Source organism: Kwoniella shivajii, chromosome 1, assembly GCF_035658355.1.
Source record: "Kwoniella shivajii chromosome 1, complete sequence".
NCBI lineage: Eukaryota > Fungi > Basidiomycota > Tremellomycetes > Tremellales > Cryptococcaceae > Kwoniella > Kwoniella shivajii.
The window spans coordinates 3141649-3155061 of record NC_085908.1 but is presented as its reverse complement, the minus strand read 5'-3'; the positions used below and the strand labels follow the sequence as shown (position 1 = coordinate 3155061).

Genomic DNA, 13413 nt, shown 5'->3' with positions numbered 1-13413 from the left:
AGCACGATCACCTCTTCGGAAACGAGTGACCACGAACACATGTCAACCTGAACTTCGTCACCGAGATCCATCACGGAGACTCGTGTCCATAAACAGGGAACAAGCTAATGGGTCATCACACAGCTGGATTTCACTTCACAAATTGAACCTATCTTGTAGCTTCTCAACCTCGGTCGGCGAGATTGATCATATAGTCGACTACTTATCCTCGAGCTGTATAATCCGACGGTGGGCTTAAATAGTGTGTTTTCGATCCCAACTCCACAGAAGTCCTCCCAAAAGTCGTCATCAGGTGTCGAATCTTACTAACTCTGGTCTCGCATGAGCCACGAGACGCTACTGAAGCCCCGCATACGATCAACAACATCCTCCACTCGCTTGATACAAGTTCATCGAAGGTCAAGGTCAAGAGGTCAACGGTAAAACTTGAGCATGAGTTTCACACCAGTTCTGAGTTAGACAAGTCAAGGTATTCTTGGGAAAAGAAAGATGAATTCCCTTTCAAGTTTCGTATCACCTAATCACTGGCTCAGTCAAATGATGATTATTACTAAGAGCAAGCAAGGTTCCATGGCTGGGCGGAAGCTCAATTTCCAATGGGAAACACCTTGGATTATTTGATTGGGCGTAAAAAAACTCAATCATCAGTATCGTCTTCCAAGCACACAGAACGGAGCCAAGCAATTAGATATCCTTAATAATCAATGACGAGAAAAGTCATCTGTTTAAAAGATCGTGCAGGAAGAAAAGATCCTCGAATCACAGATTGGATCCATAACATATCATCCCATGCGATACCAAAAGGTTCAAAATAACCACCTTCAGAACTTTCATAGGTATCTATCGATCGGCCGAATTATATCGACCGAAGTCAACCGAAGAGATCGCACATAGCCGTTGTTTTTATATCGGACATCGCCGTCAACATATAGGAAAACTCGGGATCCACACAACGATCGGGGTTGTACTTATTGGATTCAGGGTAAATGGTACGAGTATGTTGGGACCGTCATTTGTTCTTCGGATTTGACCGACACCGTACCATCAATAAATTTATCATTTTGTAAGATGAGATGGAAAAAGGCAATCGGGAGACCAGAAGGAAAATATCGTCAATATATCTATCTTCTTATTCGCCGCCTGTATTTGTCACTTTCGACCATTATCGACGATAGTTCATCGTACTGTCCATCATCACCTCATAGACCGTATTCTGTTCTCTGAAGCATTTACGAATCTGAAAGGGAATACGATCGAAACGGTCTGCTCTTCAAATCCTGGTAGGATCAGTTCGGTCATCCGAGAACATCAACTTGGGCCTTGTTTTAAAAAAGATCTTTTTGGACAATCTAGATATACTCATCAAGCCTTTCCATTATCTCACTGACCTCATAGGCAAAGACACGTATAACTGATTATGTCAATCACAAACCCAATACCGAAATCTTCCAAAATGAAATCTCCTCATTCTGAAACTAAACCTACACCTACACCGATACCGACATCTGCATCCACGCGTAAAACGACACGTCGATCATCGATACTACGTTCAACTTCAACGAGGAATGAAACCGATACACCGACACAAACACATGCTCAGAATCAGACTCAAGCCCCCTTAACAAGAGTATCTACGTCCGGAAGTGTACATACTCGAAACGCTTTAAGGAGAATGGCAACCCATGAAACAGGTGATTTCCTTCCTGAAGATAATATAAATAACGATGAAGACGGACTGGATACACATGACGAACATGAACATGAACATGAAAATGATGGATCACCTTCAAATTCAAGACGAAATAGTGATAATTCGCCTATATCCAATCGAGCTCAAGAAAACCCCGGAGATGCAGATCAAGTGGATGAAGAAAAGAAAATCGAAGGTAACAAATCAAGAAATGGTAAAAAGAAAGAAGTGGAATTACAAGATCAAACAAATCTACTACCTGTTAAACAAGTCATAGCTGTATTTGCTGGTTTGACATGTGCACTATTTTGCTCATTATTGGATCAAACTATGTGAGCAGTATTTGGAATATGACTAGATAACACCGTATGAGAACATGCGCTGATCCCTTATATATCCTAACAGCGTTACAACAGCTTTGCCCACGCTGGGGAAAGTATTTAATCGAGCAGATATAAGCTCATGGGTCGGTACGGCTTATCTCTTGACGTCAACTGTGAGTCAACTAGTCAACTAGACCTATCAAAAACAAATCTCACAGTCGCCTATCGCTAACCCACATACGGCATATTAGACGGCACAGCCTATTTATGGCCGAGTCTCAGATATCTTTGGACGGAAATTTACCTTACTCGCGTGTCTATTGGTTTTCCTTTTGGGTTCTTTGGCCTGTGCTTTAGCTCAAGTGAGTAAGAGTCCACCTTCTCGCGACTCGTGATACTGACTGTTATGCCCGCTCAGTCGATGGTCCAACTCATCATCTTCCGTGCGATTCAAGGTATCGGAGGTGGTGGTATCTTAACATTGTCAATGATTATCAGTGAGCTGAATACCTATTCCCGATCTTCTCGCTTTGCTGACACCGAAATAGTATCCGACGTGGTCTCGATCAAAGAGCGAGGTAAATATCAAGGTATAACCGGTGTCGTGGTTGCTCTTGCCAATTCATGTGGACCAATCATCGGAGGTCTATTTACCGAAAGAGTCTCTTGGAGATGGTGTTTCGTAAGTTCATACGAAATCTTAGCCAAGCATCCATTATTGGTTCGCTAATCCATCATCCCTGCATTGTAGTATATCAACCTTCCTCTCACTTCTTTGGCTATTGTCATCATCATTTTCCTATTACCACTTAAAAGGGTGAAAGGATCGATGTGGGGCAAAATCAAGAAACTCGATTTCTATGGATCATTTCTTACCCTTGGATGGGCATCACTGATACTTATCGCGATATCATGGGGAGGTTCACAATACTCTTGGTCTTCCGCCGCTGTTCTAGCTCCCCTTCTGATTGGAATAGCATTACTCGTTGCTTTCATCATCGTCGAATGGAAAGTCGTCAGTCTACCTTTAGTCCCCATGAGACTATTCAAGAATGGTTCGGTGGCCGCATGTTACATTACTACCTTATTCAACGGAATGGCATTTTACGCTTCGTTATATTATCTTCCACAATATTTCCAAGTTGTGAAAGAAGTTTCAGCAATTAGATCAGGTGTATTAACATTACCATTAATGTTAGTTCAAACTTGTACAGCATTCACATCAGGTATGATTCAATCGAAAACAGGTGATTATTGGTGGAATTTAGTTATTGGATTTAGTATTTGGACCATAGGTTTAGGTTTATTATCTTCAATCAAACCTGATACATCAGTCGGTTTATTATCTTTATATCAGATTATAACAGGTATAGGAGCAGGTCAAACTTTTCAAACTTCTTTAGTAGCTATTCAATCTGGTGTGTCAAGGAAAGATATGGCTACTGCAACTGGACTAAGGAATTTTCTCAGAATGTTAGGTGGAACTATATCCTTAGCTGTTGGAAGTGCTATAGTCAATAATCGAGTTAAAAGTAATTTGAAAGGAATACTAACGGATCAAGCTTTCGATACTATCTTATCTGATCCTACTCAACTGAAGAACTCAGGTTTGACTTCAGATCAAATCAATGCTGTTATTCAAGCATACAGTAAGTTTAAGTACCTCACTCATTTCAGCTACGGCTATTGTGGCGAAAAACGAAAAACGAAAATGAAAACCAAATTACTGATATCTTGCATCTTCCTTCTCTTTTAGCTAAAGGAATCAATGGTGTGTTCTATTTCACAACTCCGGTTATCGGATTATCAGTCATAATCACTTTACTTTTCGTCAAGAATATAAAATTGAAGAAAAGTGAAGATGAAGCCGTTAAAAAAGCTGAAGCGAAAGCCTGGATCGAAAGTAAAAAAGCCAAAAAAGCAGCTAAAAGAGGTCATCACGATCACGAAGATGATCATGCGAGATCATCAGAAGATAACGATGTCGATGATGACGATGATGATGACCAGGAACATTCCGATCATAATGAAGAAAAATCTTCTTCTCAAGGTAAAAATAGAAGTAGAACAGATAGTGAAGATACTGTAACAGAGTCTACGGATCATACTACAACGAAAGAGATCAAGGATGAGTTCAAAGATGCCAGTAAGGAAATGACGGAAGCTTCTGCTGGACCTGAAACTACCAAGATCACATAATAAGAAGTGTCATTATCGCCTCGTGAAGACTAAGACCATGTCGAGTCTGAAATGTGATGCAAAGGGAATAACGTAGATGATGAAGGATAAATGCTGGAGAACCGGATAGAATAAGGGTAAGGAACAGACTAGTTGTATTAGTGAATAGGAGAGCGGAATGGACTAGTTGTACAAGTAGTCATCTTTTATAAAAGAGGTGAATGCATGATGAATCGATGTCAATGATATACTTCTGCCCCTATGATTCCCGTTGAGGCCAACCTCAGTGATGAGTCATAGCCCGTCATACTGTCATCACGGTTCGCGCCAAATACAACAAGAACGTCGTAATCATATGTCAAATCAATCCATTAGACGTGAACGCCCTTTTCCTCTCTAATCTGGTTATAATGCTTTCTCCGCTTCTTTTTCGGTTGATGCTAAATCCAAATCATCTCCAACAGCCCATCTTCTCATTCCTACCACTCTAACTTTAACACCTTTCTCTTGACCCCAAACTTCTAAAACCTCCTTGACGGGCCTTGAATCGCCTTGGAACATCATAAATGGTTGTTCATACAGAGCTTCATCATTCTCAACTGCTCTATCACCTTTTTCGATTACTTTAGTAGGGAAACCAACGACTTGTCTCGCGATCGTTCTTGCGAAACCATTCAAATCAGATTCTAATTTATCACCATCTGGACCATGGATTAAACTTGCTATCGGTTTTTCTGAATCTAACGATTCAACAGCTAATACGATTATACCACCTACTTTACCTTCTTTGTCGGTTGGACCACCATGCGCGTATCCAGAAGGTATAAAACGAATTTCGGGTTTTGATGGGAAAGGAGCTGCGAATGATGTCGCTCTTAATAATTTCAGGTTTTCGCCAGTTTGCGATAATGATGATAGTAAAATCTGTTTAATGGTTTGAGGTTCAGGTGTGGATATTACAGATGAAGGTGAATTGCTGTTATCTGAAGGTAATGATATCAGTGGTGCTGAGAGTAATGACTCTGTGGGAAAAGATAAGATCGGATCTGAAATATTTATTATTTTACTCGTATTTGAATTTGATTTTGTGCTTGTATTTGTACTAGTGTTTGAATTAGAATATGGATGTGGTGGTTCACCTTCGGTCGGTACGTCCAAGAAAGCTGTGGTTTCCGCTACACCTCTTGCTGTTTTTAAGAAAACTTCATTCCTAGCGACGAAATCGGTTTCACAACCTAGATGGATCATTCCAACTCTTTTACCACCTAATAACGAAATGGCAATGACACCTTCATTCGTGTCTCTTCCGGAAACTTTAGCGGCTTTCTTTTCCGCGTTGGCAGATGTGGTCGTTCGTAGATATTCCAATGCGGCTTTGAGATCCAAATTGTTCTTTTCAAGTGCTTCGCGAGCTTGAGCAAGGGGGACAGGGTGTTCTTTACGAAGTGAAGCGATCAACGTTATTGGCACTTTGCTCTTGGTTTCAGCTAGTCGAGCAGTAGTGCTGGACAGACATCGGAATGGTGGGATCAACGTAGATCGGAGGGAAGATGATGCTCGAGGAAGTATGCAAGACATTCTTGATGATTCCTGGAATGATAATGAACCTTGTCCGCAGAAATGATTAGGCTCCAAATGAGAACGAAAGAAGATGATTTTGCACAAATGCAACAATGGAATGTCCAATTGTAAGGACCGGAATAATTCTCACTTTTACCAACTGTACTCGTAAACTGGCACTCGGAGGAGATCACTACTCGTACTCGTATACCGAGCACAAAAGTCACGTGACCCATCTGGGTTGTTCAGTAACTTCATACTTGTTTTCGTATGAATATTCTGAACATGCGTTCCAGATCTATTCCAATTATCCATATCCTCAACCCGTCCGCTGGATCCCCATATCACAAGCATAGACTTCTTTTTCTGCGTCCAACGAAGAGCGCGATGGTGATTGGAGAGGTGTCAAAACGACTATCTGAACCATGTGCCACTTCGTTCTGCTTGTCTGTTGAATTTAAATGAACCCACCATTTACGCATTGCGTCTCGCGTTTTTGACTGAACTTCAAGTCAAAGGTTGACTTTTGGAAATTGAAAAATATGTTACTGGACTGGACGACAGGAGAACTCTTTCGACCTTTGCCGCACGCAGGAGACCAAGGAAAGATGGGGAAGAATAGCAGAGTGTCCATGACCGAATCGTCGAGAGGGAATTTTTCACCTTACCCCGCTGGACCATCGTCGTCAATGGGTCATAGTCCTGTCGGAGATGGATCAGATAAAGGTCCCGTTGTATTCTTCCAGTTAGCTGACGGGTCAAATGCGACCAAGAGGCGTCTAAGTGAGCTATTCTCCTCAGTCAGACTCCAATAGTAATCAGATGATAATCCCTTTCGCTAATCTCAAACTTGGACTTTGAACTTTGATCTAACTAGAACCAAACAATTCACTTGAATCATTATTACCTCGAATCATAGACAAATTAGATCTTGACGTTGCACCTCAACAAGTACGGCTAGCTCATATAAGAGATCAAGGAAGGGAAGTAGATATATTAGATGGTGAGTCTTAAACAATACCAAAACCTGCTGCTTCACGAATGGAATCAGTCGTTTTGATGGATGAAGTCGAGAGAGTTGAGCTGACGAGATATATCTATAGGATACGATTTCGCTGCTTTCCAGAGGAGAGCGTTTGATAACCCTTCCACAATCAATATCGTCAGAGTATACGTACCTGCCTCTTCTACCAATCCTGTTCATTCTTCCTTCACACTACAACAACCACAAAGCCCCTCCCCTGCCGGATTTCTCCACAATGATGCCAACATATTTGAAACTCCGAAGAGCAGATCGAAGAAGGATAAGAAACGTAAACGGAAGCAAGAGAAAGGATCGACGCCACAAGTAGAGACACCCATTCAAGCTTATAAGCATATATCACCAGTACAGCCTTCTGCTCAAACGATAAATACACCAACGTTGACAAAATCACAATTAACAAAACAGCGAAAGCGAAATGCCGCTGTTGATTCACTCTCTCAATCACCTACATTGCCTTCACCAAGCGAAATTACCCCAACTCTGCTGAACCCTAGAGAAAATGCAGGTCCCGAAAACGATGACAACGTTCCAACTCCCAAAAGTAATAACAAAGGTAACAAGAAACGCAAGAGGCAATCCGAAGCAGCTGAATCTCCTATTTCAACTTCAACTTCATCATATCCTGCACTGGAGTCGGCACGATTGCAGAAAGAGACTTCTGGCAGTCCTGAGAAGAAGAAAAAGAAAAAGAAGAATAAAAGCAAATCACCACAAAAGCCATCCCCAGCTGTTGAGACAGCAAAGCCCTCAACTGCCTCATCCTCTACCCAGGTACCTACTTCCGACACGAACACTGCCCTTCCTGCACCCCTATCACAGCTCAATAGATACAAACCTGTCAAACCCAGTCCACTAGGTCGAGTTCCAACACCTTCAATAGATGGTGATGACGAAACTGTTGAGCAAGAACCCCCAAAGTCAGCTAGGAAACCAAGAAAGACGAAGAAACAAAAGCTATTGGAGGAGGAGGAGGAAGCAGCACGGATCGCATTGGGTAAATCTGCCGAGGGAACGATGGAAGGCCAATCCAGCGCAAGCGACGCTGTGGAGGAGGACGAAAACATAGACGAAACCCCTACAACACCCATTGCTGGTCCATCTACTCTTCCTGATATTAATGTTCCGAAACGTCGAATTCCTCTTTCTATACCAAACATTCTCTATGTAAGGCCCAACGATATCCTCCCCTTTATCTCGACAAAATACAACTCCTCCACATTCGACAGACCACCGCAAAGAATATACGTGAATTCTTCACAGCGAAGTAGGAAGAAAGTCGAGCAATCGCCAGAGGCGGACGAAGATGCCATGTCGTTGGAAGAGGAAGAACGTCCAAAATCTCCTTCACCTCCAATAGGAAATAACACAGATCAGCCAGCAGGGAACGCTGAGGAGATCGCACAACCTTTCTCTGAACCAGATCCCCAGCAAGATCCTGTACCAGTCACAGTAGCGAAAGTCGCGCGCGCAGTGTTCGATTCAGACATCGTGGAAAAACCTACAAAAGTCAGAAACAGGAAGAAGAGCAATATTACAGCGGAAATCATGAAACATCCTAGAGAGGCAGTGGCCGCCGAGGAAGCTGAGAAGGAAGAGGACACGAGACAAAGAGAGAATGCTGAAACACAGGAACAAATCGACGATGGAGTTCCAGATCAGGCAGGTAGCGGTAAGAAGATCCCGGAGGAAATGGTAATTCTAGGTGAGTGCGCCTGAGGTTCGATGAATGCGCCAAGTTAATCGACGGTTGTTACAGCAGATATATCACAGCCGGACCAGCCGCGTGGAAGTCCTGCTCCTCCCCCTGTCAAAAAGAACAAAGCTATCCTGTCCGCCTCTCCGTCTCTTGAAAATCCGAAGATCCGACATCATCTCCCATCTGTGCATCATATTGAGATTGCCTCTCGTGGCGGCTGTAGGATATGTGGTGGACCCTGTGTGCTGGAAAAGGATTGTCCAGAGGTTCATAAAGGTGTAGGACGTTTGTATGAGATTTTGGAGGAGAAGAAAAAGCTCAAGAATCGCACGTTGAGGGAAGATGCCGTAGGGGCAATCGAATCGTGGATCAGAAGGCTAAGCAGAGTCAGTAACATCGTCAAGGGTACTGGATCCCCCCCATCTGCCTCAAAGATCCATGCAGTACCCTTCGACCGGACATCTTTGACATCTCTCCCCATCATTGAAAAGGCGAGCCCCATAACTGCTTCTCGAAGGCGATCAACTACTCCTCCTGACTCAGCCGAGCCCTCCGAAGTACCTCAAACTCCTTCGCCTTCTCCATCGATATCGCCAGAACCAACACCGATTCCAGCTCAAACGTCACAGCCAGTGTCATCGCCACCCAGAGAACACAGTGCTCCTCCTATATATCTTAAAGCCTTATCCAGGAAGGCAGGTTCCGTCTCCGGCCTCAGCGCATCTGATGCTATCATTGAAACCGGCAGTTCTGCTTCTGAGAGCGAGAGTGATAATGGATCTGGTTCTGAATCCGATTCAGCTGAATCTGGAGCAGAGAGTGTGGGCTCAAAGAGATCTTCTACTTCCAGCACTCGTACCAAGAGTCGAAGTCGATCCAATTCTGCTTCATCAGCAGTAAGTTCAACGTCATCTCAACCCAAACGAAATCCGGAAATAAGCAAGATTGGTCCTACACCAAGTCTAGAACACTTCTTATCCTTACCTCTTAGCCAAAAACAGAAGCAGGCAGCTCGTATATCAGCTGCAGCCATGCAGGACATAGAAATGGAAGAAGAGCCTCAAGACGCTTCTGACATTGAAACGACACCAGAACCCCAGATACCTCCATCATCTTTCGCTAGAGCCAGAAGAGGGTCTGAAAGCTCTCTTGGTGAATTCGCAGATGATACTGTTGAGTCTCGATCCGACCAAGAAGCGGAGGAAGATGAAGTCACGTCGTTCACCCAACCTCCCAATCTCCAGCCATCTCAAGCCACAGAAACGGTCGAAACAGCTCCGGAAATCAACCAGAAATCAGCGTCACCACGATCGGATCAATCGAGACGATCTTTTGCTGAGCTTGAAGAAGCAGCATCACCGACACCCGTTGTTGCTGAGTTCCCTGGATCAATCGCACTACAAGAAGCCATTGACGAAGATGCGGCTCATGAGCGACTGATAGACATGGACCAGCCAGGAAGGATCGAAGAGGTGAAGACAGGTCATGTGATATCACAAGGATTGATGTCTCCCCCTTCTTCTACCGAAGAAGACATCCAAGCGTCTGTCGAGCCCATGCCCGGTACTCAAGTCATCAATGGCAACAACAATGACGAGGAAGCCACCCCAAGACCACTAAGACGAAGAGTGACACGGACTTCAGGCAAAGCGATTGCTGAATTGGCACCACCGGCAGATATTCGACTTTCATCCTCACAGCCCGCACCTTCTTCGCCCCCAAGACGAAGACTTCGTTCTGCATCGAGGGAACTCACGGCTGAACCTATGTCACCACGTATAACGACAAGACGAATCTCGGCTTCTCAGCCTGAACCCTCTCATCGGTACAGGTCGATATCTCCTTCTACCCACGCTCCTATTCGAAGGAGTACCCGGAGGACGACGCCTTCTTCTCAAGTGGATGAACTCGCTTCTTCCCCTGCTCAATTACCTAGAAGAAACTCTAGAAGAGGTACAACTCCGGTGCATTCTTCACAAGCGGATCAGCTTGAATCTTCTCCACCTCCTGTAACAAGAACACCGGCACCGATACCAGAGGAAGATGAATCAGAATTAGAGGAGGACGCTGCGGAAAGTCGCATACCAGGAGGATTAAAAACGCCTCTCGTGCCCGAATCTCAACATAGTCAAAGTCAACCTGAATCTCGTCGAGGGTCCCGATCGAAGCCTTCACCCCTATTCATGTCACAAGGATCTCAAATACCTCAAACTCAAGCTTATAACCTTTATCCAAATCTTCCTTCCTCCGATACTGGAATGAGCTTGAATGAGACTCCCAAGGGAAAAACAGGAAACGTACTTGAGTCACCGACATCAATCAGGAAAACTAACGGATTAGGTAGAAAAGCAAGTTTGAGAGTATCAAGTCCGATCATAGAAGAAGAGGAAGAACAACATCTGCCTTCAACCTCGGATTTGGTCAAGGATTCTCAACCTGAACAAGATGAATCAGACGTAGAAATCAACGGTAACGAAAAGGATGCGAGCGCTTCATCTTCTTCCTCATCTGCTTCGGAAGATGAAGAAGAACTTCCGATTCCCACAATTCCCAAACTTCGATCTTCATCTCTCTATCCAGCATTACCACGATCTTCAATCGCTTCTCAACCTGCAAATTCTTTCCCTACTTTATCGTCGTTACCTAAAGATGTCCTCAGAAAGTCCAAGTCAACGTTTGGTTTATCGGCTTCACAGCCTATGCCATCATTGCGAAGCAACAGGATGAGTTTACCTGCTCAATCAAGAAATGGTAATGGAAACAAGAATGGATTCTTGAGTCAACAAGCGAAAGAAAGTGATTCGAGTAGTGAAAGTTCAGATGACTCAAGTGATGAAGAGAAGACTCCTGTCGGTTTGAAAAACCGCATTGCAAGAGGCAGACAAAATAATAAAATCAAACGAAGAGCAAGTCAAGCTAACATCGGCTGGTAAGCATCTTGTCGGATATGAAGTGGTAATGTCTATATGCCTATTTTGGTTTCCTTTTTCATCTTGTTTCATCACATACTTTGTCGTATAATAATCAGTTGTTTCATAAGTTTAAGCGGATATCCACGGAAGTTCTTTGTATATGACAGGGTTTAAATCGAATACAATACTATCTCCTTGGTTTATACATAACATAGTATGAATGCATTACACATATTTATACATTGTTTAATCCTACCAGGTAATCAATCCGCACGGGATAATTATCTTCCACTTCTAGACGATCGGATTCAGTACATCACAGAATTATTTACAAATTAATACTATAATTAATTGATTGTTTACCACTTGGATTGCGTACTGTTATATCTCATATGTAATCCTGAATAATTATCTTTAGTAGCATCCGCAATCACCTTTACCATACCCTCTATAAGTGATTGAAAAGAAGAGAAAGGGTAATGAGTCAGCTCAACACGTCCGCGTTCCAATATACTTTGCGGACGAAGATGATTGTGACTCACCAACACTCTCTTCGACTGTTATAGGAGCTTTATCCATTCCTGATAATATAGCCGCTCTATCACCCATATCGGTCTGGACCCAACCTGGACTCAATGAGAATGAGATTATTTTAGGCTGTTCGAAATGAGCGTATCGAGCCTAAAAGTGAAGAAAGGATGGTCATGTATGTTCTTTTCTTATAGCATATATCGTATTTTCACTCTTCGTATGTGCAGGCTCCGCGGCAAGACTCACGAGGTAGTTCATACAGCACTGATGGAAAGTATAAGAAGTGATTCATCAGCTCAGATGACATATGTGATGTAAATCCAACAAGTTGAGAGAGTGTTGAAACATACCTTGGTTATTCCATATCCTGCATCAGTCTTATCGGGTACTCTATCGATGATACTAGCTCCAGAAGACATCCAAACGAATTTACACCCTTCAGGCATCAATGGAACACACGCTTGATACAGAGCCAATGGGGCTAATACCTGCCAATTGACATCGGAAGGATTTAGTCTCGATCTAGTCAAAAAAAAATACCGCTGCCTTCACGAAATATGGAAGACAGCTGAAAGAAACCCCCGTCAGGTAGAACTCACATTGATCCTCCAATGCTCTTCAAAAGAACTTAAATCAACTTCAGATAGAGCACCGAAACAATCTCCTATTGCTGCATTGGCAATCACCTATTCAAAGTCTCTCTGGTTATTTCTATACTTACAACTTGAAAACTGATAGAAAAAACAGCCATGAAGAAATTCATTACTCACAATATCAAGTTTATCGATACCTTGTGATTTTAGTTCTTCCATAGCCTGTAATAATGTGATATATCATTCAGCTCAAGCTCTACCTTTTTGGATTTCCAAAGAAAACAAAGAAACAAATAAGAAGGAAGTCGAACTTGTGCCCTACCTTTTTGGGAGATCCTATATCACCAGAATCGATTTTCACTTTGATCACTTTAATACCTTGTCCCGCCTTGATTTCAGGCATTGTATCGACATTCCTTAAACCTAGTATCACAGTCGTGTCAGCTTGTTGAGCATAAGCTTTGGCTAGTCCAAGTCCAAGGCCTCGATTGGTTCCCGTAATCAGTACTGTAGGCATATTGATTTGATTTTTTGTGTGTTCTTCTTGTACAGATCAATCTTTCTGGAGTGGATTTATTTTCCAAAGTGGATAAGGGACTACTTGGTTGAACTGACATTATTACTTGCATGTTCTATATCTTATTTCATAACTAAGAGTACTGAATATCCCATCCACATGACGATTGATAAAGGTGACTGACCATGACTGATGGAATCGGCGCCGAACAGACCGGTTCCCTCCACTACATCGAGATTCCAGTAAACTCGGTTGGATCATACACCGAAAGCAACATTGCATACATGAGCGAGTATATGGGTTAGATTATTTATAGTCAAGTAGGCTCAGAGGGATATGTGCCTAGTCCCATAGCGAACCGAATGGTT

General features: G+C 43.0%; 4 protein-coding genes across 4 annotated transcripts; 2 read left to right on the top strand and 2 right to left on the bottom strand.

Moving 5' to 3' along the window:
* Window positions 1–1453: 1453 nt before the first annotated feature.
* On the top strand, window positions 1454–4212 carry IL334_001163 (uncharacterized protein; the record flags this gene model as incomplete). Its single annotated transcript, XM_062932923.1, has 7 exons — window positions 1454–2022; window positions 2096–2186; window positions 2265–2375; window positions 2432–2510; window positions 2562–2695; window positions 2765–3662; window positions 3770–4212. The coding sequence occupies 7 exons, from the start codon at window positions 1454–1456 to the stop codon at window positions 4210–4212; spliced, it is 2325 nt and encodes a 774-aa protein (XP_062788974.1).
* A 384-nt stretch (window positions 4213–4596) lies between these two features.
* On the bottom strand, window positions 4597–5769 carry IL334_001162 (uncharacterized protein; the record flags this gene model as incomplete). The annotated part of the gene is made up of 1 exon (XM_062932922.1): window positions 4597–5769. One exon carries the CDS (start codon window positions 5767–5769, stop codon window positions 4597–4599), a length of 1173 nt encoding a protein of 390 aa, XP_062788973.1.
* Window positions 5770–6359: 590 nt separating this feature from the next.
* On the top strand, window positions 6360–11425 carry IL334_001161 (uncharacterized protein; the record flags this gene model as incomplete). Its single annotated transcript, XM_062932921.1, has 4 exons — window positions 6360–6534; window positions 6629–6754; window positions 6855–8498; window positions 8553–11425. 4 exons carry the CDS (start codon window positions 6360–6362, stop codon window positions 11423–11425), a joined length of 4818 nt encoding a protein of 1605 aa, XP_062788972.1.
* A 338-nt stretch (window positions 11426–11763) lies between these two features.
* Window positions 11764–13045, bottom strand: IL334_001160 (uncharacterized protein; the record flags this gene model as incomplete). Its single annotated transcript, XM_062932920.1, has 7 exons — window positions 11764–11852; window positions 11947–12085; window positions 12182–12199; window positions 12286–12423; window positions 12535–12621; window positions 12706–12750; window positions 12851–13045. The coding sequence occupies 7 exons, from the start codon at window positions 13043–13045 to the stop codon at window positions 11764–11766; spliced, it is 711 nt and encodes a 236-aa protein (XP_062788971.1).
* Between the last annotated feature and the right edge of the window lie 368 nt (window positions 13046–13413).